The sequence below is a fragment of the Bos javanicus genome, chromosome 27, assembly GCF_032452875.1.
Source record: "Bos javanicus breed banteng chromosome 27, ARS-OSU_banteng_1.0, whole genome shotgun sequence".
Lineage (NCBI taxonomy): Eukaryota > Metazoa > Chordata > Mammalia > Artiodactyla > Bovidae > Bos > Bos javanicus.
In genome coordinates, this window is record NC_083894.1 from 13,643,322 (window position 1) to 13,669,421 (window position 26,100).

General features: G+C 36.9%; 1 protein-coding gene across 1 annotated transcript in view; it reads left to right on the plus strand.

The window, feature by feature from the left end:
* TENM3 (teneurin transmembrane protein 3) overlaps positions 1-26,100 on the plus strand; it is a 997,728-nt gene that overhangs the window by 861,374 nt on the left and 110,254 nt on the right. Inside the window, exons 10-15 of the mRNA XM_061404118.1 lie at positions 8,225-8,439; positions 13,336-13,546; positions 14,592-14,693; positions 14,901-15,095; positions 16,158-16,358; positions 21,273-21,458. Of these exons, the coding sequence (XP_061260102.1) occupies positions 8,225-8,439; positions 13,336-13,546; positions 14,592-14,693; positions 14,901-15,095; positions 16,158-16,358; positions 21,273-21,458 (1,110 nt within the window). The remainder of the gene's footprint in view (positions 1-8,224; positions 8,440-13,335; positions 13,547-14,591; positions 14,694-14,900; positions 15,096-16,157; positions 16,359-21,272; positions 21,459-26,100) is intronic.

Here is a 26,100-nt window from a genome sequence, read left to right on the forward strand (position 1 = left end):
AGATGATATTTATTATCATTTACCTTCCTTGACAATTGTTAGACCTTCAGAGTTGGATGTATTTTCTGCTTTTCATTTTAATCAGTATAGGCCAGTTCACTCACATGATGTGCAGGCAGCAAGCTCATAATATCTATGACCCCAAAGAGTAGTATTTTTTAACTCTGAGTGGTTTTCTGATGTCATAGAGTAATTCTCAAACAGATACCAAACCCCCTAAATTACCGATAGGATTTTTAAGTACTACTCTGTTTTGTCCTTATGATATCTGGGGGTTATAAACTATTATTCATAAAATATCTCAGAGTACAAAGTCCTTTATTTAGTGGAGTTATCTGAGAAATGCCACTTTACTGATGTGTTTCTATATAAACTGGGAATCACATAAGAAGGAGAGGAATAACAATAGCTATGTGCACTCAGCCTCTTTATGTTTTCACACTCTGACAACCGTATTTTAAGACATTAAGACTGTTGTGACACACACTTTCTGATGAAAGGAAAAATCACAGTTAGCAGGTGAAAAGACAGCTCGTGGATCCCACGTTGAGGCACAACAGGACAGGATGGGGGGAAAAAACCTTCAAGATGATACTTTATTGTGTTTGAAGATGTGGTACATCTCACTCTAACTGTGAAGGCTTTAATTGGTTTGATTCCTAACCCACATGCTTTGAGTTTAGAATAACTACAGGGCAGTCTGTTGCCCTGTCTGTTTTTTTTTCCTCCATCTTTCCTCCTTTTTCTCTTGGTAAAACCTACAGACCGCCTTAGTATTTCCTGTGATCGTTCCCAGGTTCAGACTCTGGGGGCTTAAGGATGGAGTGATCTCAGTAAGGGAGGATGGTGAGCACTAAAACCAGCCCTCCTTTCATTTCCTCTGAAGCCAAAGTTTTCTGGAATTCAGGACATGATGAAAGACATCTGTTTCCAGGCTTTTATCTGGGAGGACTGACGAGCTTCAGAGGAAAAGGTTGTCCAAGTATTTACAAGTTTATCAAATGGTGTCAATGGCACGCTGACTTCCAGGTGTGTTTACAATCAATAAAGAGCATTTGAAAATGCTAACAGCAATGACCACGCTTGACCTGGCCGAATGAGAGGAGGGCCATGACTTGAAAAGCAACAGTGCAGAATTTAAAAAGACAAAGCACCTTCACAAAACTCTAGTCTCCTGACATTCAGATAGAGGCTTTTTAGCAGGAATGTTGCACTAATATTAGCGGCCAGTTCCATGGATTTAAGCAGAGAGAAATCTGTGATGTCCTTTTCTCTGTGCATCACTGATTATAGTGAGAGGGTCAGGTCGGCATCTACCTTTTAGGAAAGAGACATTTTGAGATCTCAATTCAAAATAAATCCTAGATTCTAAATAGTGTAATAATTTAAAGCAGATAGACATGGATAGGCACTTAAAAATGAACACATTTCATAGGATAAGCTAGATCAGTGATCTTAAAACTATTTTGTTCTTGTGTGTCTAAAATATGTACACTAATTTGAGTTGTATTTCCTGCAACTATAGTACTCTTGAGTGTTTTTTTAAAAATCTGTTTTATTCTATACTGAATTTTGTTTCCATTTATCAGTTGTACATATTTGGCTGAAATTAACCTAATTATTATATACATAATGTTAAGCATTTTGATAATTATTAAATATAAAACGTGAAAATGTATTAGAAAATACCTCTCTGAATGAGATGGAGACTTTTCAGACAGTTTATATATTCACTGATGAATATTACTTATTACAAGAGCAAAGCAAGTTTCAATATCAATTCTATTCCTGTTTTTCCTTTTTTATAAGTATAAACATAAGAACTCTCCCTACAAAATAAGCAGATGGAAATGGAAGAATAGTTTTAGGAAGATGTCTCATTCAATTATTCAAAGTCCTTGTTAGTCCTTTGTTAAAAATCACATAGTGATCTATTTCCGAAAAGTATATTTAGTGGTCTGCTGCTAAGCTGCTAAGTCACTTCAGTCATGTCCAACTCTGTGCGACCCCATAGACAGCAGCCCACCAGGCTCCCCCGTCCCTGGGATTCTCCAGGCAAGAACACTGGAGTGGGTTGGCATTTCCTTCTCCAATGCATGAAAGTGAAAAGTGAAAGGGAAGTTGCTCAGTCATGTCCGACCCTTAGCGACCCCATGGCCTGCAGCCTACCAGGCTCGTCCATCCATGGGATTTTGCAGGCAAGAGTACTGGAGTGGGGTGCCATCGCCTTCTCTGATTTAGTGGTCTACAAGTGTCAATTCCACCACATTTCTTCTTCAGTTTTATTGAAAGCAAAGAATTGGCAGCTACCTGATTTCAAAAAGATTCTTTACGCAGTTTTCCAAATCAATCCAGTTTCTCAATTTTCTTGGAGTACACCAGAGAAGGCTTCACCAAGGCTTACCACTAATTATATCTCTTATTCTTTTACTTAGTGGCACTTTATTTTATCTGATATATACAGAATGGAGTGGAAAATGGAACCATTGTTCATTTCCATTTACCTTTGTTATAATTTCTTTTGAATGCTTTTATCATACACTATCAGTATCACTAATTAGCTCATCAAATATGAGCTAATCAAATATATGGGAAATACTCACTATTTAATTTACTGGTAGAGCTAGTTTTCAATAAAATCAAACTTAACTTTCTTCCATAAAAAGTCTGGCTTGTTTGTTTCAGTTCAAATAAATTAATATAAATTTTGTCACAACCATCTCAGCTCAGAATTCCTATGCTAGTCAGGCAGTAGAGAGATGGATAAAACTCAGAGCCTTGCCAGGAGTTTGACAATTGGATTAAATAAGGCATCATTGCCTTGAATACTTCTTACTTTATTGAAGTTCTCTTTGCAATCACAAAACTCTTCTGCAGATGAAAAGCATTCATAGACAGTGGGTGAGTGGGTGACAGGGGCACAAAACGAAGATTTCTCTCTCCCTCTTGATGCATCAGATTTTAAAACCTGCCAGCAGTCTTAAATAGTCCATTTCTTAACTTCATTGCATTTTGCCTTTGCTAGAAATACATGTATGGCAGGAAAAACAAAAGAGCCCTTCCTTGGGTTTATGCTGTCTTGGTTAAAGAATGTTTATCAACAAAAATACTTTCAATTTTGCCTGTTTGACACACTGGAAACTTTATGTTCGAAGAGAGTGTATCAAAGAAAGATTCTGGATATGTGAGAAGTATGCCTTTCTGTTGTAATGGCAGTCTAAATATGGGAATTGTTAAGGTTTTAGAAATTAATTCGCACAAAATAATGTACCCCTTTTTCCTACATTGAAAACTCCTCGTGTTCCATAGGGGTATGAACTACTCTTGTTTGAAGAATCCTGGACCAAATAACCTCCAAGGGCACTGAAACTCTGAGATTCTAGCAAGATTTTCCATTACAGGTAGACAAAAAAGAAACAGTGATCAGAGCTACTGTTGCCCCCATTCAAGCACATCCACTCAACCTTGGTTCTTTTGTATTACAATTAAAAATAACCTTCTTTCTGAAAAAGAGCCACCTGTTAAATTAACTATGGGGCTAACTGTATAAGTAGATACACTTCTCGACCCAGAAGTGGGTACACACATCATTGCAGTGAGAAAGATTTTAACACCTCAAAATCAGGATATAGAGAAAGCAATAAAGCAAAACCTGAAACCCTAGAAATCAGAACTTGGTTACTGTTTCCAAAGCTAATGCCCTTGGGCAGAGATGATGTTCTGGAAAACAGTTCTGGGATTAGCACCAGCTAATGCTGACCAGCTCTCAAAGCATGGGTACACTGTTAAAACATCTACAAGCCATTTCTAGCAGCAGTAGATAGGATCGAGACCAGAGAACAGAGTAAATCACATAAGCTTCAGATAGTAACAATAGAACTTGTTAATGGCAATAATGTATAATAATAGAGTTAGAAATCTATGAATATAATGAATGAGTCTAAATATGAATAATCTCATGTATAAATATGTGTACTAACAGATCTTAGTGGGATAAAGGACTACTACTCTACTCAGTATTTTAAAAAATAGTATATGTAGAAATCAACCAAAACTTATTAGCAATTTATAATAAATTATAATACAAAGAATTTTCCCTGGTGGTTCAGGCAGTAAAGAATATGCCTCCTCCAATGCAGGAGACCCAGGTTCAATCCCTAGGTCTGGAAGATTCCCGGGAGAAGGGAGTGGCAACCCACTCCAATATTCCTGCCTGGAAAATCCCGTGGACAGAGGAGCCTGGTGGGCTACAGTCCACGGGGTCACAAAGAGTCGAACACGACTGAGCGACTTCACTTTCACTTTATCAACAGTGAATAAAAGAGTAGATGTCAAAAACTTAGAACAGTGTCTGGCATGTAATAAGTATACAATAAGTTGTATTTAACACGTTAGAAGTGAAGAAAAGTTGACTAAATTAAAAGTGAATATGTGTGTTCAGGTTGATAAAAAGTCATAAATTTATATTCTGTGTGTGGGCGTATGTGATGTTTCCCTTTAAGGACTTAATAGATTGTAGTATTATCATTAATACTAGATATTCAAAAGGATTACTGTCTTAATTTTTGGAAAACTTACAGAGGACAGAGGAGCCTGGCAGGCTACAGTCCATAGGGTCACAAAGAGTTAGACATGACTGAGCAATTAACACATATAATATGAACAATATTAGGTCATAGTAACCATGGCACACAAAGCCTATCATTCCCTCCCAATAAAAATAAGTACAATTTTATGTCCTAAAACTGAAAGCTAAGCAGTTTCTCTGGTGTCTTTTAGTGGGCTAACATACCTGATTTTATATGGAATAGACAGATAAATTTAAAACCTAATAACTTGAAATAAGTATTTGTTTTTAATAAAAAGCATGGGTTATATAGTCTTATATACTATAAGACACATAGTTTTGGAATTATGCAGACTTCTATTTGAACCTTGACTCAACCCTCCCTTTGGGTTATAATTTACTTCTCTGAGCCTTAAATTCCTCATCTCAAAATAGTATCAATCTCACAGAGTTGTTTTGAAATTTAAAACACATAATATAGATGAAACCACCTAGCATGTTGCAGATTCTCACTAAAGGTTAATTCCCTCTTCCCCCCTCCTTAATCTTTTCAGTAAAAACTATTTTATGACAAAGGTAGGTTCTTGTGCAAAAGCTTCCAAAATGAAAAGCAGACATTGATCTCAGGTATTTAAAATTTTCTATAAATAAGGATGTTTAGTTCGCTAGCAAGCAAAAATAATCTCTGGGTGTAGGGCTATATTTTTTATCCTTTTATCTATATATTCTAGTTTTGCTAAAATGAATATTAATAGCATAAGATAAATATTTTAAAATTCAGTAAGTGATGCACAGTTGATAGTCTGTGAGTTGATACATGAAAAATTACAGTGATCACTGTGACCCAATTTTGAACTTTTATTTTCCAAAGCATTTTATATTGGTAAATTAGTTCAACAAAAATAGACGTGGCAGGTGGAGGACTGTTAATTGCCATGAGTGTGGACATCAGGAAAAAAAAGAGAGGAAGTGAGACTGTTAATAATGACTTTTTATTAAGCTTTCTTGTACAGCCCCCTCCTGCTACCTACCTGGGTTATTACAACTGTATTCTCATTATTTCTCCACTTCTAGGCTTCCCACACGACTGCACTTTAATGCCTTGAGATAATGACTTTGTGTCACCTTTCACCTTTTCAAAACCTTCCATGGATCTCTGTTTAGCTGTAGCTGTCCTTTGACCTGATGATCATGTATCATTGTAGGATGCAATAGTCCAGGTAGAAAAGAATCCCAGCACTTACTAGTAACACACTTTCCCTCAGACTTCATACTCGTCCATAAGTGTAATTTGTTGTTACTCTAGACCCTAATGGCCATGACCTGGATATCTACCTAAAATTTTTGTGGTAGAAAGGTGCCTTCATGACTAATCTTGAATTCAGTTTTTCCTGGTCTCACATGCACGCGCGCGTGTGCACACACACACACACACACACAAGACATAGGAACAAAAATCTGCCTTTGTGGCATTGAAGTGTAATTTACCCATATTAAATCTATTTCAAGTACATGCTGCTGCTGCTAAGTCACTTCAGTCGTGTCCGACTCTGTGTGACCCCATAGACGGCAGCCCACCAGGCTCCCCCGTCCCTGCGATTCTCCAGGCAAGAACACTGGAGTGGATTGCCATTTCCTTCTCCAAGTCGCTCAGTCGTGTCTAACTCTTAGTGACCCCATGGACTGCAGCCTACCAGACTCCCCCGTCCATGGGATTCTTCAGGCAAGAGCACTGGAGTGGGGTGCCATTGCCTTCTCTGATTTCAAGTATCTGGGTTTTTTTGAAATTTTTTGACATGAAAATACTGACTTTTTTTTTATATATACTTTTTTTGGGGGATATGTATATATCCATTCTCCGCAAACTCCCCTTCATCCAGGCTGCTACATAACATTGAGCAGAGTTCCCTGTGCTCTACAAGTGTCTATTTTTAAAATGTGCCATGAATTGTATGCATAGTAACACAACGCTTATATATACACACACACATTGTTGTTGTTCAGTCACTCCCTCATGTCTGACTCTTTGCAATCACATGGACTGCAGCACACCAGGCTTCCCTGTCCCTCACCATCTCCCAGAGCTTGCTCAAACTCATGTCCATTGAGTCAGTGATGCCATCCAACCATCTCATCCTCTGTCCCCTTCTCCTCCTGCCTTCAGATCTTTCCCAGAATCAGAGCCTTTTCTAATGAGTCAGCTCTTCACATCATGTGGCCAAAGTATTGGAGCTTCATTTTCAGCATCGGTCCTTCCAATGAATATTCAGGATTGACTGGTTTGATCTCCTTGCACACACAGACACACACACACACACACAAAACACATATATATCTACTTCTGGAAAAGGGATGTAATAATGCCGTTTGATAGAACCGAAAATAAAAAATCCACGAATATGAGAAGACCAAATTCTTTAACCTGGCATTCAGGGGCCTCCACCATCTGATACCATTTTTGCTTTTCCAGTTTTATTTTCTATTTCTCCCATGACAAATCCATTGATGTCTTCCATTCATTTGATATCTTCTGAGAGCCAAGTGCTTTATATAGAATACCTCATGTAAAGCTTAGAGGAGTCCTGTGATTGCATGGTTACTTTTACAGGTGAGATTTAGAATCAGAAGCTTAGTATACACCTTCAGGTCACATAGCTAGTTAGCCAGTAGAGTCAGGGTTCAGACTCCAGTTTGTCTGACTCCAGGACAAGTTTTCTAGGCTTCTTTTCTAGCCAAATGGATCTCTCTGATTACCATTGTCCTAACACATGTTCAGTTCCATTGCATGTTTTTAATTACAAAGTTTACCTCTACTCAGAAACCTTATCCTACTTGTCCTACGAAGTCGAACTCAGTGCCTGCCCCTCTGTGGCATCTTTCCAGCTCCAGCCTTCCGTGATATCACTTTGCTCTGACCCTTAACCATACGTTGCTTAAGATAGTCATGTATTAGTTTGTAGGTGTCGTCTTTCCAACCAGGTAATTACTTGCTTGATGACAGAAGCCATCAAAGCCAAAGTCCATAATCTCTAAGAATCTGTTTTCTAGTTTATGTTTCTTCTTAATACCTGCAATTCTGTGTCCCTAGTAAATGCTCCAAAATGAACTCAATGGTAAATTAAGAGTTCTTTGTAGATAGAAGACTCTCTTCTGTCATTAAAAGAATTTACAACTACTTGCAGTTATCTGAATTTTGAATTTGATTGATTTGGAAATCTTCATAATCCATTCTGCCTTAATTTACACTTCGCAGGGTTATGGTATGTTTAGAATGACTGATAAGTACCAGACTTAATCTCTCCCAAGAAATAACACCACATATAATTTGTAAGATAATTACGTTTCAAATGATCAAGAAAGACTGTAAGTGTGAAAACAGTTGCAGTAATAGGTGTACCTTGGGGGAAAGTAAAAGGATTTTGACTTAAATATCTTAAAGAACATGCTAAATCAGGATTACTTGAAGAATATCTTAACAGAGAAAAACCTTTTAAAGGGAAAATTAGAAATAAAGAAGAGCATTTCATTTATCAGAAGGAAATGAAATTTCTGAGCATTTCAGTGAAAAAAAGTTTTGGAAAGTCAGAAGGCTGTTTTAGTTTTGGTTCTGTTTCTTTTTAATTTTCCCTTCTTTTTCAATGAATCTCTTACATTCAGGAAAATTAGGTGGATTTACACAGGAAAATAATACCATAGATTCTGGAGAACTTGATATTGGCCGAAGAGCAATTCAAGAGGTTCCTCCTGGTATCTTCTGGAGATCACAACTCTTTATAGATCAGCCACAGTTTCTTAAATTCAACATCTCTCTTCAGAAAGATGCCTTGATTGGAGTATATGGCCGAAAAGGCTTACCACCCTCTCACACTCAGGTAGGTTCTATTACCAATAAATTGAAAACCGCTAGTTTGCATTTTTAAAGTCATTCCATTTCTTAAGTGCACCGGTTTAACTCTTTGACCACTTTTTTATTGATGTGTTACAGCGAAGAGTTGTGACTGTAGGTGACACTTATCTTGAGACTTTTGAATTAGTATGAAGAACAGCTCTTTCTTTCTGATTCGCTTTAATCACTATTGATTGATTAAAATGTACAGAATTTGTGAGTAACCTGATGAATATTGAACATCATCTAGGCAGTAAAACATCATGGATTTTCCAAGTGTTTTAGAACAATTCTGTGATCATTTCCAAAGATCACACAACTTTCATGTAATAAATACATGACAATTTCATCCCAAACATGTGTTCATTCTGTTGAAAATACATAGTTTTTACTTTGTCAGATTTACTCTTTGTAAAGAAATTATGGGACCATAAACAGTTATATAATATGAACTTTTATCAACTAAGCCACAATTCCTCATCTATATATGATAAACACTAAAATACAGAGGCAAAAGGGCTTTCATAGATCATCAAGGATGATCACATTATTTAAAACAATTCAAATACTCCTATATTATAGGTGCAAAGAACTTTAAAGTCAGTTTGCTTTCATGAAAATCATTTCACAACTGTCGCAGATTAATAATCCTAAAGACCTTTTCATGATCCAGTACTGACTCATGGAATGTAAATTGGAAATTGTGGTTTAAAGATATTCTATTACGTCTGAGAAATTATGTAAATTACCTACCACAAAACTGGAGCCTAGACTTTTTCCCAAAACAGGAATTCCAAAAATGTGATAGATGGTTAATTAAAATGGGCAATTAGATGAGCTTAAAGTTATGCCTGAAAATCAGTTATTTGCCCATGGAATTTCATGCTGACTAATTTGATGTATTAAATGAAGACCAGATGCTTTATATTATGTAAATTTCTGAGAAATGCTTTTTCTATAATCTCAGAATATAAACTATAAGAAAAATTGATCCATATACTAATAAAAACAGTTTTTAAAAAAAGATGAGTAAGAAAAATTTGAACACGCTTTCTCTAATGTCCTGGATTAAAAAAGTTTCATATACATATATAATTCATACAACTGAATTTTTTGAATGCCATACTTTCATGTATTCATTTTTCTGAGTTAACATTTTTCATATCTACATTGTTAGACTAATGCCTTTAATGCTCTCATATCAAAATACCTCTTATTATGTACTAGGTAGGGTCCAATTATAAATTTTAGATTATAGTTACATCTGACTGTAGTTCATGTTACAGGTGATACTAACTAAGATGTAATGACAACCTTTTCTTAAGTAGAAGTGGCTGTCCATGACTTCAGTTATAGCAAATAGATTACATTTAGTAAACAATATTCCAGTGAAATAGAAAAAAAAAAAAAACTTTTTTCCATTAGAATCATGTGTGATTAAATTATTTTTATAACTCAAGAAACATACCTCTAAGTACAATAGCAAGCTTGTAACCTGTAAATTCCATAGATTAATTTCAAGGAAAAAATTAATGCATTGAGCACGTTAAAGGTTTATTTAAAGATTTAGAATTGACTTTTTGCAAGTTATATATACCATAAAAGACTAGGGAATAAAAGGTGTAGTTCAGGTTTTCTTATAATTCTTCTGGTATTTAAACACAATATACGTGATATTCACTTTTCTTTTCTACCACAATGTATGTGTTTAAGTAGGTTATGCATTTTCTTAAGCTCCACAGTTATTAGAGTTCCTGCCTCCGGTTTATTCAGGATCAGCAGAGCAAACAGCTGTTTCCGAGTTCAGTGTTTAAACATGAAATACGCTATGAAGCAGCCCAAATTGAACATTTCTCTGTTTCTGGGGAACGTTAAATAAATCAGCCCGAAATAATTAAAATTGGCCAACCATTCAGAATAATCACTTGAGTTTTGAAAGTCTTTGTGACCCGTTATAAAACTGTCCGTGTGACTGTTGCCAAGGAATCAATTGACTTTCTTCCCCCTGATGCCCGATTCATTCTCCTGGACAGTTAGAAGCCTAAGGAAGCAATTTAACGCTTTATACAGTTAATAGCATACTGTATCCTTTGAGTGCATTTGCATGAAGCTGTTTTAGAGTGGGAGTCAGAAACCTGGGTCGCCACTTTTTGACCTTGTGACCTTGAACAGATCTAATTTCCTGGTGACTCACTGTCTGTCTATAAAATGAATGAGTTGAATCAGGTGATCTCTAAAATCGCTTCCTCCTCTGTGTTTACAGTGAGACTAAATCACCATCAAAAAGTTTAGAGCACAGTTAGGTATTCATAGATTCTGAGTTCTCATAATTTTAGTAGCTGAACTGTGTTAAGAATAAGGATAATCTGTTCAGTAACGAACCATCAAAATACATTCAGTATAAGCTTTGTCTCATGATCGCTCCCCCAATGTGGTGAGACTGAATTTTGTCCTAAAAATAACAGGATTCTAAGACTTGCTGCACAAAAAATCCATAAGAATCTTATGAATAGGTATTACAGAACAAAACTCAGGTTTGCCCTTAAGTCATTACAGTACACCCAAAGAACAAAGGTTACTAAATTTCTATTCCATATAACTTGCTTCTTTTTTGTAGCAATGACTGTAGTATTAAATAGGGAACCTATCTTTAGGTATTTGAATATCCTCCTGAAGTTGTGTGTGAAACGTCCCCAGGGAAGAGCCTAGAGCTGGGTAGATACTTACTCCACAACAATCAGCTACTCCTCACCACAAGCATCATGCCTACCACTCCAGCCTTAGTTTACTGTTCAAAGTGTGATGCAAAATGATGATTTCTGTGATAAAAGGTGACACTTCACAGGGCCTGAAAGACCTACCAAAATTCAAAATTTCCTCTTTTTCACTTTTTCAGTTACTGTGTTTATGCTAGGGGAGAAAAATGTTTATATGCAGTGGGACCATCAAAAGAAACTTTTTCTGGCCTTTTTGCCATGCTCATGCAACTATTTAAAACTGATAAGAAAATGAATGGTTTATTTGAGACAGAGGCACCATTCAGAACTGCTGAGTTAATTTCCTCTGATAATTTTGGAATATAATTCCAGTGAAATTTTTGTAGTTCAAGTGTCCACACCAGTCATTATCTTCATCCTTGTAAGATATAAAAAAAAAAAAAAAAAGTTTGAATGCTAATCACATTATTGCTTTTTCTGCATTCCTCACAGCTGAATGATATTATAGTATAGTTCGACTGCACAATAACAAAAAATGCTTTTATACTTAAATTTAATATTTAGTATGTTGGAAGCTGAATTAGATATTCTAAATTCTGTCCAGTAGTAACAGGAAAAGGTCTATGTACAGTGGCAAAGAATTAAACTGTGATTCTCTGAATCCCAACAACTGATTTTTTTTCCAATTTGATTGTATTAAGGGATTCATTATAAATAAGTTTTCCTTAAGTAGACCTCTGATGAAATTCCATTTAAGAAATCTATCAGAAATTAGAATATTAGTGATTCACACGTGCAGGGCTCTGACATTAATGATTTCTATAGATAGCGCTGTGGTGTACTTTTCACCATCAGTACATACCTCAGGAATAAAGTGAAACTGGGTAAGAGTCTATAGACACTGAATAATTACTTTTAAGAAACTATTGTTGAACAAGTTTATTAAAACTGTGTTGGAAAAGTCTTTGCAGTGTCTTCCAAATTCGCTGAATTATCTCTGACCACAAAATATTATCCCACTATTACCAGCCACATCACATTTTTTAAAAATTACCTTTGAATTCTCTGGTTAAATTCTTCCAGCTGCCCAGTGTTCATGATTAATCTTACTAGAATAAATATTGTTTAATGATGATTGACTTCATGATAATAATTGGCTCATCCTTTCAGAACCCCTCTGGAAAAGGAAGTGGCAACCCACTCCAGTATTCTTGCCAGGAAAATTCCATGGACAGAAGAGCCAATCAAAGATGTAAAGGCATCTTATTATATGTTTTTAATCTAACTGCAACTAAGTACAACTCCACGCTGGCTTTCTCCATGGTGCTTGCAGTGGTCATATCAGGGTCAGAGAGAGGTGTGGAGTCAGGTAGTAGAAACAGCCCAAGCTTTGGAGCAAAGCTCACTGCAGTTCACAAACCACCTGCACCACTGACCAGCTGTCTGACCCTGCTCAGGCGTCTCGGGTTTCAGTTTCCCTCATCTTTAAAGTGTAAACAATAACATCTTCCTAGAAATGTTGCTAATGATGATCAAAAATAATCCTGGCACAGAATAAGTATTCAGTAGCAGTGGTTACTACTTAAGTATTAATAAGGAGAAAACCTTAAGAGATCATTTAATGTCTAAGTAAAAATGATGGAGGTTTATGGTCATAGCCCCAAATTGCCTAGACTCACAAATTTTGTAAAAAAAAAAAAAAAAAATTTATAGTTTATTGAAGTATAGTTGATTAAACAACATTTTATTAATTTCTGCTGTACAGCAAAAGGATTCAGTTATACATACATTCTTTTCCATGTTATTGTGAGACGGTGAGTATATTTCCCTGTGCTGTACAGTAAAACCTTATTTATCCATCCTACATACAATGGTTTGCACCCGGCACTCTCAAACGCCCACTCCATCCCTCCCCCACCCTGCCCCTTGGCAAACCCCAGGTCTGTTCTCTATAGCTTACACTCACAAACTTTTCATCAGTCGGAAGAATTAAATAGAATTAAGGGAAGAAATGGTCCGTGATGTTAAATAGAACAACGGAATGCAGGCAGTAATCTCCATCACCCTTGTAAATACAATACCTAGAAGACCTGTCCGTCAGGAACGTTTTCCTGCCATTGCAGTATTTCCGACTGCTAAACAGTCTTCCTTGTCCTCGTCCTCAGTATGACTTTGTGGAGCTCCTAGATGGCAGCAGGTTGATCGCAAGAGAGCAGCGGAACCTGCTGGAGTCCGAAAGAGCTGGGCGGCAGGCGAGGTCCGTCAGTCTCCACGAGGCCGGCTTTATCCAGTACTTGGATTCCGGAATCTGGCATCTGGCTTTTTATAATGATGGGAAGAATGCAGAGCAGGTGTCCTTCAACACCATTGTGATAGGTAAGGACCATCTTCCAGGTATCACTTCCAGGCGTCCAGCCTCAATGCTGTGTTAAATAGAAACTAAATTACCTTCCCCAGTCCTGAGTGAGTCCTGGGATGTTAGAGCCTGAAGTAATTATGAGAAGTTATTTTTTAAATTGTTTGTTTATGAATATATGACAAACCATGAAGCACTGAAAGAGTTATTCGAAAGTAGCTTGGAGGAGGAGAGTGTATCACAAAAACAGTTAAAAACACCTGTGTTTGAAATTAGCAGTGTTTTGCTTTACTGTTCGAATAATCTGGTATTAGGGGCTTCCCAGGTGGCGCTGGTGATAACTTGCCTGCCACTGAAGGAGACATCAGAGACGCAGGTGGCTTAGTTGTCAAGAATGTGCCTACCAGTGGAGGAGACTCAAGTTCAGTCCCCGGGTCAGGAAGATCCCCCTGGAGTAGGAAATGGCAACTGTCTCACTTCCCACACTGTTCGCTGAACCCAGGGTAGGTAAGGCACGAGCAGGGAAGCTGGAAGAAAACTCCAGGAGCTGTAGGAACTGCAGACATGTTTATTCTCTCCAGATTGATGCAGCAGCAAAAGGGGTTTCTCAGGTGGGGCTTGTATACATTTACAGAACCAAAGTGGCCCATGGCCAAGCAGGTGCAATGTGATATGCAAGCTCAGTGCTATAAGTGATCTCAGCTATTACATAACCATACAAAGTCATTCTTTACAGGATGCGGGGCGAGAGGGCCTGAGAGCTCGACTTTCACCATCTTGGCTACGTGCTCTTTCCCCACAGCAACCCACTCCAGTCCTCTTGCCTAGAGAATCCCATGGACAGAGGAGCCTGGCAGGCTACAGTCCATTGGGTCACAAAGAGTCAGACATGACTGAAGCGACCTAGCACATACACAGTCTGGTATAAATGAATCCTTTCTGGGGTTATGGAGCCAGCCAGCCATACTTCCTTCAAGATGTAGCTAAAATGATCAAAGTGACACCGTTTGCCTCGCACAGGAGGCAGGGTGCACAGCAAGGATCACTTCTTTTTCTTTTCTTCAGAGTCTGTGGTGGAATGTCCCAGAAATTGCCATGGAAATGGAGAGTGCGTTTCTGGAACCTGCCATTGTTTTCCAGGATTTCTGGGTCCGGATTGTTCAAGAGGTATGCGACGTAGATTCTTTTCTTAAGCCAAGATAAATAAGCTGTAGAAACACGAGTCATTCAGGAAACTCCCAAGACAGGAAAGAAGGTGGGGGGGCGGGGGGTGAAGAAATGGCGTACCTCTTGTTCTAACAACATGCTGCTGCTTTGAGCGAATCTCGATGGGAAACGCGGCTGATGATTCTCCTGCCATGTTTTATTTCGCAGCAGCCTGTCCGGTGCTGTGTAGTGGCAACGGCCAGTACTCCAAGGGCCGTTGCCTGTGTTTCAGCGGCTGGAAGGGCACAGAATGCGATGTGCCCACGACGCAGTGCATCGACCCGCAGTGCGGGGGCCGTGGGATTTGCATCATGGGCTCTTGTGCTTGCAACTCCGGATACAAAGGAGAAAATTGCGAAGAAGGTAAACATGTCAATATTTGCCAAAGTCTATTCTAAGATATTCATAAAGAAAAAACAGGTGATATGTGTAATCTTTAGTTTAGCAATGAATCTTTTTATATGCCTCCTTCTGAAGGTAATTTTGATTTCCATATTCATGGAGGCGTTGCTTCATGAACATTTTACCTAATAAAAAGAAAAAATACCAAGGAGTCCCTTTGCTCTTTCTCAATTGTGTGAATAATTTTTTTTTCCACTCTGAGAAAATAAGAAAAAACTTGTGTCTTGGAACCAACAGTGGACTGTTTATTTATTTTTTGCCATTTTTCACCTTGATGCTAGCCCCTAAATCTGTTAGCATTTGGTATCTCTAGAAAGGTGAATATTGAATATAATAGACTGATGGGAAAAGATACATCATGGGTTTGCTCCATAACTGTATATAATGATGATAGTTAAGATATAATACTATAAAGTGCATTTGAGCTAGTTTTTTCAAAAAGCAGAAAAGCACCATTTCCGTTCTTCAATCAAATTGATTTTATTGATCTGCACACACAAAGTAATGCAATTAAGTCTCTGGAATTAAATTTTCAGGCCATTGACCCTACAAGTGTAAAGTTTTATTGAGTCAAATTGCTAAATTAAATCTCGTCATCTAAAGCACATTAAAGTGAATTAAGAAGAATAGAGGGTATGCAACTCATTTATTTCTCAAACATGTGAGGGTCCCACACAGCTGTCAGTATTCAGTGGTTATGGATTGGGCCAGCTAATTCAGATTTTGTTATAGTGAAGCCAATACTTATTACTCTCTGATTGGGCAGAGTGGAAAGCGGTCCTCTCAAAAGCAGAAGTGAGAATTACAAATCCTTGTAAGAGTCTCCATTACCTAAATGGCATGTCTCTTAATGCTTTATTGCATAAATTCTCTGCATTTTCAGAAACAAGTTCTTGCAAATGGTAGGTAAATATCTGAGTAGCCAAAATATTCAGGTAAATTGGGATTTAATTCTTTGTTCTGTATGTACTGTGTATATCTTCTAGATTTAATGGTAAATTGGTTCTCTTTTCTTTCCACTAGCTGACTGTCTAGACCCTGGATGTTCTAATCACGGTGTGTGTATCCATGGGGAATGTCACTGCAATCCTGGATGGGGTGGTAACAACTGTGAAATACTCAAGACCATGTGTCCAGACCAGTGCTCTGGCCATGGAACATATCTTCAAGAAAGTGGCTCCTGTACTTGTGACCCTAATTGGACTGGCCCAGACTGCTCCAACGGTGAGCTTCATACATTTGAGTGCTTAGTATTGTTTAGCTAAAGTTTACCATGGGCTTTCCCGGTGACGCAGTGTTAGAGAATCCACCTGCCGATGCAGGGGACCCAAGAGACAAAAGTTCGATCCCTTAGTTGGGAAGATCCCCTGGACGAGGAAATGGCAACCCACTCCAACATGCTTGCCTGAAAAATCCCAGGAACAGAGGAGCCTGGTGGGCTACAGTCCATGGAGTTGCAAAGAGTCAGACATGACTGAGCACACACACGCAAAGGTTACCATACTTTATTAGGTTGGCCGAAAAGTTCATTCAGATTTTTCCATAGCGTCTTACAGAAAAACCCAAAGGAACTTTTTGACCAGCCCAATAATTTTTAAAACACTCTTATTACACTTAATATAGGTTTTATTAAAGTAACCATTTATAGAAAGAAATGTTAAAAGTAATGAGATTTGTTCTCTTTTAATATGGAAAGAAACAGGCTTCATCATCTGTCATTAAAATTTCTCCTTTAGTATTAAAAAAATTTCTCCTTTAGTATTATTGTAAAGAAAAAAATATTTCAGTTCAATAAAGCTCTCTTTATTCTTAACTCTGAAGGCCTATGTGCAACTTGGAGATTAACACACATTATCTCATAAACAGAAACCTCAATTAAAAAATTATGTGACAACAGAAGACTTTTAATATGATCACAATAAAGAGTATACACATATAGATATTATGGTGTACGTAATAGTTCAACACTGAGTTTTTAATTGCCACTGTATGATTATAATAGAAATGGCAAGTAGTAATTTTATTCAGTCAGTCATGTTTTTATGCACCAACTCTGTGCATGGCTTTGTGACAGGCCCCAAAGGGATTAAAGAATAATCAATCATTCCTGCCCTCTAGAATAGTGGCTTTCAAGGTTTTGACCATGACCTAAATGACCTGTGGTCTTAAATATATTTTTACATTGTGAGCTCATATACCTTAGTGTGCATTTACTCACATCACTGAAATGAGAGCTTTACAAAGTGATGTATAGTGATACTTTCTCTCAAGTCTGTTCTACTTTTTTATTGCCTTTTGCAACCCATGAATTAATTCTGTGACCATTCCCTAGTCACACAATATGGATAGAAGCTATTCTAATCTGTGTGCTCAGTCCCTCAGTCGTGTCTGACTCTCTGCAATCCCATGGACCGTAGCCCACCAAGCTTCTCTGTCCAGGGAATTTTTCCAGGCAAGAATACTGGAATGAAGATTATAGTTTCATTGGGGAGATAAGATAAACACACATGAAATACTTAGAAACCAATACGCTCCAGTTTAATATTCTATTGAGTGTTACATGGACTAATGCGCTAAATTCAGTGAATATTTAGATCCTGCCTTGATGCATATTGAAAGTTTACAAGATTTTTAATATTTCTTTCCTTCTTTTCAAGATTGCAGTTAGTGTGGAGGTTGAGGGAATATTTTTTGACTAGGGGAACAGTAGTAGAAAGTACTTAAGAGCATGAGCTCTGAACTCTCTTTTCCTGGCATTTTTGAGGAACTTGGGTAACGTGTGTGCTGCCCTAGGAGTCAATATTGGCATGAAAGAGTCACCGACCACTCTTCACCTGTTACAAATTGACTCAGAAGCCCAAACTAGAGAAAGTCTTATATAGGTTAATTTGTGGTATTGATGGAAAACTTCTGTTGAACTCATAAGTAGATATCCTAGTTAAAGGAGCAACTTAGGAGTTTTCTTTCTTGCTCTCTCTTTCTTTTTCCTTCTTTCTTTTCTTCCCCTTTCCCTTCCCCTCTCCTTTCCTTCCTTCAGTCTTTCTTCCTTCCCTCCTTGTCCTCTGCTTCCCTAGTCTTGTGAAGGCAGACAGTGTCTATAATATGCCCGTCACTGCCTCATAGACACGCGAGTTGATTCAGAGAGCTTGGTGAGCCAGAGAATTTGGTTAGACGATTCATGACTGTCAGAGCGGGCAAGGTGTATAGGATACATAAGAGTGAAAAAACCTAAATTGGGGGCTGACTTGCAGAGGACCTTGAATGTCTCAGTAATGAGTTTTAAAAAATCATCACCAACCAAGGTTTATCAAAGCATGGATGCATGGCATTATTTTCAAAAACATGTTAGCTCATTTTGTCCTCCACTTTAAAAAAATATAATTACAAGAGCAATATAGGCATTTAGCTCTTTCTTTAGGGTTTTTATTTACATTTTCAGCTTCTATACTAAAAAATGTAAAAATCCAATTAAAGTTTATAGATACAATTACTTGTATAAAGCTACTTGATTCAGGCCTCTCTGCCTCCATTGGTGAAATAGGCATAATAATACTAGTTATAAAATAATATTTGTTTGAAATATTGTCATTCTAATTTGTTTCCCACAGTTTTCCAAGTTGGAAAGGAACAAAACAATGGCCCCGTTTTTGTTTCATGTAAACTTATTTAATACATTACCAGGATTATTTTATAAAGGATGGTTTGTAATTAATATTAAATAGCTCAAAAAGTAATTTGATCTTCTTCATAAAATGGTAAAAATGGTATTGTTATGAATAGCCAAAAAGATATCAGTGTTAGTTAAAAAATTAAACTGGCTGCCAAAATTACATATCATTATTTTACATATTTAGACTGATTTTTTTCATACTGCTGTTACTATTTTGCTAGCTTAAAATCTAATTTTACTTGTATATCTGACTGTTTAGACATAGAGTGAAGGTCTTCATCCTGTTCATCTTTAAATCCTTAATGCAAAATGCACACTTATTAAATTCTCAATATAGAGAGTTGACTAATAAACACAATATACTTCTTTGGGAGAAAGTAGTTAAGCACAGAGCAAAACTTTATTAAACTTTACTATTAGCTGCCGAAAGACAGAAAACTTACTTAGAATTGTTAGTAGAGGTCTCAAACACACATAGGGCTATCCTGTGAAAACATCTGGATTCATGTGCCTCCAATTAGTCTGCATATCGCACAGTTCTCATTGAAAGTTTAGGAAAACACCTTTGTTAATCTACATTCGTGACTTAAAAGCAGTAGCATTTCGAATTTCTAACCTATTGAATTCTAAAGCAGAGCACTACCAGCTGCCTCTATTGTTGTTGTGGAAATGACCTTCAGAGATCTAAATTCAATATGAGAGTAGGTTTTACACCTGAAGAAACATTTGGTTAAGCTGCTAAAAGAGAAGAAATGAATTATTTCCATCAGAAAGTTTATAGGTTTGAAAGCAACAGAGCTCTCCTCTCTCTCCAGCAGCAGTTTGTCCATTAATTAGCCCTTCAATTCCACTTCAATTAAATTAACTCTAATTAATAAGTTCATTACAAAGATTGACACACCTTGCTCAAAGCAAGTGTGCTAAACGCTGATAAACACCTTCACCCTAATGAAAAATTGATTAGATGGAATAAAAAAGGGAACCTCAGAAAGAAACCTCAGTCTTCTGAAGCTCAAGTGACGTTCTGTTCCTCTGAAGTTAATCAAAACATCTTGGATCCTTTAATCAAAAATTTAATTCAAAGGAGTTAGAAAATGTGGCGTGAAAAACTACATGCCACTCTCCTCCAGCTCATAGCCCTGACTGTTGTTTATAAGAAATGTTCACCACGGTCACAGAGCCTGGATCAAGTTTTTAAAAATTCTGCAGCCCTGTGAAGTCTACTGTCTGAGAAATATTATTTGGCCAATGACTGGGGAACTGTGGGATCATGCATGTGACTACCTAAACAGGGACTGGCTATTTTTTATTTTAAAATTCAGCTAGTCCATTTCCTGTTTGTTAGAAATGATCTAAGGTTTTTATTCATTATGTTTATTGTTGAAAAAAAACAAAACTAAACAATAGTCTTCCAATCTTAAGAAAAAAAATAGTTCATTTTATTTAACTTTATATGTAAAAAGTAAAAAATAAAATACCCTCAGAGTTCTGTCTGTCTGTCTGTCTCTCTTAACTGGATCTCGTCAAAAAAAAAACTTTTAAGAAAACTTTTTAAGAAAAAACTTAGGTCAGATGCCTGAATTCTGTTTTAATGACCTAACTTCTTGTTACCATTTTAAAAGTCCTTTGGTGACTTGTGCTGTTTTCAGTAATTCTAGTAATTGGAAAACCTTGCTTTTCAAATGTTAGAGTTCATGGTTATATATATTATTAAACTGGTTTTCTAATATTGTTTTGCTCAGCAACTTCTGTCAGCAGTACAAATATACTGTCTAGGAAAAAAACAACAATTTATTTTATTTAACCAGTTTGTGTGTTGGACCCAAGCTAATATGTATACTATAATATTCTTTTTTTTTTTTTACTTTTTTTAATAACAGATTCTTTCTAATGAAAGTTTCTAAATATTTAAAAAATGTAAACTATAAGATTAAAAATAACTCCTTTTCAATTTTTGCTACACTGGTGAAACCCAACTCCTGTTAAATACCTGATGTACATAGACACATACAAATTTATTTCATAAATTTTATATCAATTTGATGTATATGTACATGTGTTCCTGGCTGCCAAAAACTTCCTCTGAGAAACATATAAGTATGTGTGCACATATTTTCTTCTCATTATGAATCATATGTTCTGTTTTGTTAGTAGTGTGTGTGTACACACATATATAAATATAGGAAATTGTTTATAGCATAATTATTATGTGCATTTTATCCCCGATATGGCAGAATGTAAAATTTTAAAAAGTAAAACTACGTTTATCATTCTTAGCCGCCAATACTGAAATTTACTTAGTAGGTAAAATGACTTAGTAGGTAAATACTTTCGTGCTTATGTTCAAGGATTTTGCTTTTCACTGTCACAGGTTAGAGTTGAAGACGAAGCACTGCTTATTAACTAACTCCCCTTCTCACTCCCCTCTACTCTTCTCTCTTGACCTGCTTCCTCTCTTTTACATCTAGAAATCTGTTCCGTGGACTGTGGCTCACACGGTGTTTGCATGGGGGGGTCCTGTCGCTGTGAAGAAGGCTGGACGGGCCCAGCGTGCAATCAAAGAGCCTGCCACCCGCGTTGTGCCGAGCATGGGACCTGCAAGGATGGCAAGTGTGAATGCAGCCAGGGCTGGAACGGAGAGCACTGCACCATCGGTAGGCCCGCCCCCTGCCCTGGCCCCGCCCCCGGCCCCGCCCCCGGCCCCGAGTACCCTAACAGAGCTCACAAGGTGCTGCGTTTCACCTTGGAAAAACTCTTCTAATTATTGATAATTTGTCCTCCTCTTTCTTCCAAAGGAATAATTTCATTTTAAAATAAGGTCCTCATTTTCCAATTGCAATCCAGTTCTTTTTATTTTTCTAATGTTTTAAAATTCTTATTGGAATATAATTGCTTTACAGTGTTGGGTCAGTTTCTGCTGTACAGAGAAGTGAATTTGTTATAATCTGGTTCTTTTTAAAACCGCTGTATCAAGTGTGAAGTATAAGCATATTTTATTCATTGTTTTGGGGGATGGCCACCAAAATTGACTCATATAAGGAGGATTTAATTTCTTATAAACCAACTCTTATTGAATATTCCTTTGTTACATATTGCCACTGTGGAATTACATACATTACATACATTACAATATTCTGTTACATATTGCCACTGTGGAAAAGCAGTATTTTTTACTTGAAAAAAAGATCCCCAGTATATAGCCTTTTGGACTCCTATAGAGTCCAGAATCTCACATCTTAGCACTTGTCCATCTATTTGAGTCTCTAAAAAAGAAGTTTGAGTTTTTATGACTTTATATTGTAGTACTGTGAGAAAGTAGAGTAAAATGCACAATTCTAGTTTTTCTTAGATTTATATGCTTCACACTTCTTAAAATATGATGAGGTTCTGGCACATGTGTTGGTTAAATAAGACAATCAAATAGGTGTTTAAGATCAAAATGTTGGTATGTAAGTGCTATTTAGCCTGGATACAAAAGTACCCAGAATACATATACTGGTTCTGTATTTTCAGGGTGTTAAGTGCCTTGGCCTTTACTGTTTTAGTCACTGAAAGTAAAACATTTATTTAAAGAAAATGCAACAGAAGTTAAGTAATACATTTCTGCCTCACTTCAGTGAAAGTGTACAATATTAATTATAAATGGCATGATCCTACAAAAATTTTGTAATTTGAGAAATGGTGTTTGTCTGAAGATCAGGCCTTACAGGGTCACCTGTTAAAGGTGAGCTACTGCCAACAACTGGGGAGCCTGTAGTCTTACTTGGGTAAACTGCCAACGTGCACATGCAGGACCCTTGCAGAGAGCTCACCCCTAACATCCTTCCCTCAGGAGGCTCTGCCCTCCTCTACGCTTTAAGGGAGGCTCCACAGCGAAGGGGCTGCCTGTTGCTCACGGGAGCCCCACTTGTGAGCTACAGCAAGGCAGAAAATAGTTGACAACCACGATTTGCATCTGTTCTGAGGATGTACAAGAGACAGTGTAGTATCCCTGTGATCAGGCAGCTCCATGCCCCAGTCCCAGAATGGGTGCACACTAGAAGCGGGGCAGGAAGAGTGTGCTTCTAATCCTACTCCATTGTGTTTTTTGACCCCACCACCCCCATCGTAAGTGAGTTGAATCTAGCTAGAAGGAAAATGTTATATACTGGACTATTTGTATCCTGGGAAGTGCAACCAACACATGTATATATAGCTTGGACTATGAGGAAGTGTACTGTAAAGTTATCCATGGGCAGTTTTCACTTGTCAACCAACAGCCACCAAACAAATCATTCTCTGGGTATCCTTACTGACCTTGGTAATATTATATGGTTAGTTTCCCACAGAGGACCTGTTCTTGAACAACTTTCTCCAAGTCTGGGAAGAAAGGGGATTTTTGCTAGTAGCAGGTCTTTTTATTATAATTTAACGTGTCCTGCAGTGGTTAACAATTCCACTTTCTATTGTTTCATTTTATTTTGTTGCTTTTATACTCTGTATAAGTGACAGTGTAGAAGGAAAGGATCTGCTTCATTTAAAAATAAATCTTTGAAATGAACCTTTTAAAAGATGTAGAGAACCTTTAAATCATTGTTTTACTCTTTTATACTCTCAGAAGTAGTTATTCCAAATTTTTGCATACAAAGATCCAATTGCTTTTCCCTGTCTACTTCCTACCTTGTGTATATGTCCAAAGTGAAGTCTCAGGGGTCCTTTAAAAGGAGGCCTTTGTGAGCCACTGATTAAACAGCCCAGGAAACTACAGTATGTTTTCTCATTCAGAAGAGTTACTGTTCTGTTCATTTCCTCTCGATTTCAACACTTAGGCGTCTGGCTGAAAGGAACTTTCACTTTATGAAAGAAGACTCATAAATCAGCGAGATTTTTTTTTTCCTTTCTCCGTATTATGTGCCATCTCATTGAATACAAACAGGGAGGTTAATTGAAAGAGAGATGGAGGAGAAATTAAACAGTTAGAAGCAAACAAAAGTTCCCAATAGAAAGCAAAGAATATTCTTCATTAGTCATCTTACTGTCTTCATAAACTCTTCATGCTTCCATAAAACCATAGGCATTTTGAGAGTAAAATAGGTTATGAATTTAGAGTATTCGCAGAACACCCAACACCTGAAGGGATTGATTGCATTCTGATATTTTTATTAGTGTGTTCACACTTTGCTCTCATTATGAATCATGTATTCAGCAAAGTCATCCTCAGGTTTGCTGTCCCAAGTCCTTCTCCTTTCTTGGGTTAGACTTTGATTAGTAATGTATCCAGATAAGAAAAAAATGAAACAAAGAGAAATCTACTTTTAGAAATACTATGATTAAAATGAATATATCTCCCTTCCTCCCCTCAAAACCATTTAAGATTGTTGGACCCTTTCATAAATTAAGAGTTACATGACTGAATCACATCAAAGAAGCACCAGCAATGATTACTGGCATAGTTTACTACTAGTAGCACTGGTAGATATTCGGCTACCATAATGTCTTCCTTTGTAAGCAAACATTCCATAATTGGTCAAAAGATTATCATACTCATGTTTCTATCTTTGTTTTTCATACATTGGAAAGATAACTAGAGGATACAGAAATTAATCTAAAAATATTAAATATAACTATGTGGTTTATAAGTAATAGTTGACAGAATTAGAATATTATTATAACTATTTCTATATGACAAAACTTAAAACAGTTTTGTAGTGTGAGAATTGAGATGAATCAAAGTCAGATCTGTGAACTGGAAGATACTTGGCCTAACTTGGTAGGCTCAGTATTTGTAATGTATTTAATTGGAACCAGAATCTGTAACTATGCAGAGGCAACTTGGTTGGCTCTCTCTTTGCTTGTTGCTTAGGAAAGAGGCTAGTTACCCGATTGGCCTATGGTTGGAGTGAATGGGCCGTAGAAGCAGCACAAACACCTACAGCCTCTACTGAACAGACGTTTGGAGGCGGAATCCATAAAAGTGTCAACACCAGCTAACTATCTTGGTCAATGATAAATCCCAAGTACCGAATTTTAAGTATTATTAACCTGTGCTTTCCCCCAAGAAATATTCTTTTCAGCAATGCTGGAAGAAATTTGCCCCTAGAGCCATCCATTTATATCTGAGAGCATTGGAGGCTGTAGATGAGACTGTGACCTGAAGGGTGAGGAGGAGGGAGATTGAATGATGCCACTGATAGTTATCCAGCGGAGGCTTGTTACGAAGGTGAGGAAGGCTCAGATCTCTGTCTGTCCATGGCAAATCCCCTACTGGATGCTGATTTCCTCACAGACACAAATGGAGAAAATGGGCTTAAATTGCTTAAAAAGTGATTAGACTTAATGAAGGTTGGAAACTTATTTAAATCCTGGAACAAGATTCCAAGCAAATTTCTGAATCTCCATCCCAATAAGCATTAACAATACTATAATTATTTAGGCATGAAACTTTGGACATTTTGGTTTTCATCTGTTTGTTAGATAGAGGAGTGTTTTAGGAGAGAAGTGTTTTTTAATTTCTTTGTAGTCTCTTGAACAGTATCCCATTGGGGGCTCTTGATATTCGAGAATGTATTGATAATTTCTGCTTAATTTGAAAAATTGCTATTTTTAAGCACACGGTTCCCTTTTTATTCTCAATTTCATTTAACTTCCATTTTCATTTTTCTTGCGGCATTTGTGTGCCTCAGTTACATTTCATTTGTTAATTTATGCATTTTTATCCATTAAGCAATTATCGATCAGCTCATCTGTGATAATTGAATACTATTTCTTAATGAAAGTCAGAGTAATATAATAAGAAAAGGCATGGGCTTTGAAATTTTAAAAATGATGTTTCCCAACCAGTCCTGTGATTTATTCACTGACTTAACTGTTCTTAGCCTCCATTGGGTTTTGTGTTTTTTTTTGCAAATTTGAAGTGGCTATAATGGTCCTATTATATGAGATTTTGAAGCAGAGTGTCTGATGTTTAAGAGCTTTTGGAATTTGAATCTTTGCTACATCATTTGCTTGCTCTGTGACTTTGGGCAAATCATATAACTTCTCTGAGTATGTTTTCACCATAAATTTTATTTATCTCATAGGGTTTTTCATATGTTGGATCATATGAAATACCAGAATGTAAATCACTTATTAAAGTGCCTAGCAGTGTTTACCAAACTAGAGTTTTTTATTTCATTGTTAAGTATAAATGAGTCAAAAGTATAATGCAGACAACATTTTGAGTGCTAAAATTGTTTTAAAAAGATAAAACAAATGGCTATCCAGCAAATTTGCTCTAATGAGTTAACACAATTTCCATTTCATTGTTATAAAGTATGA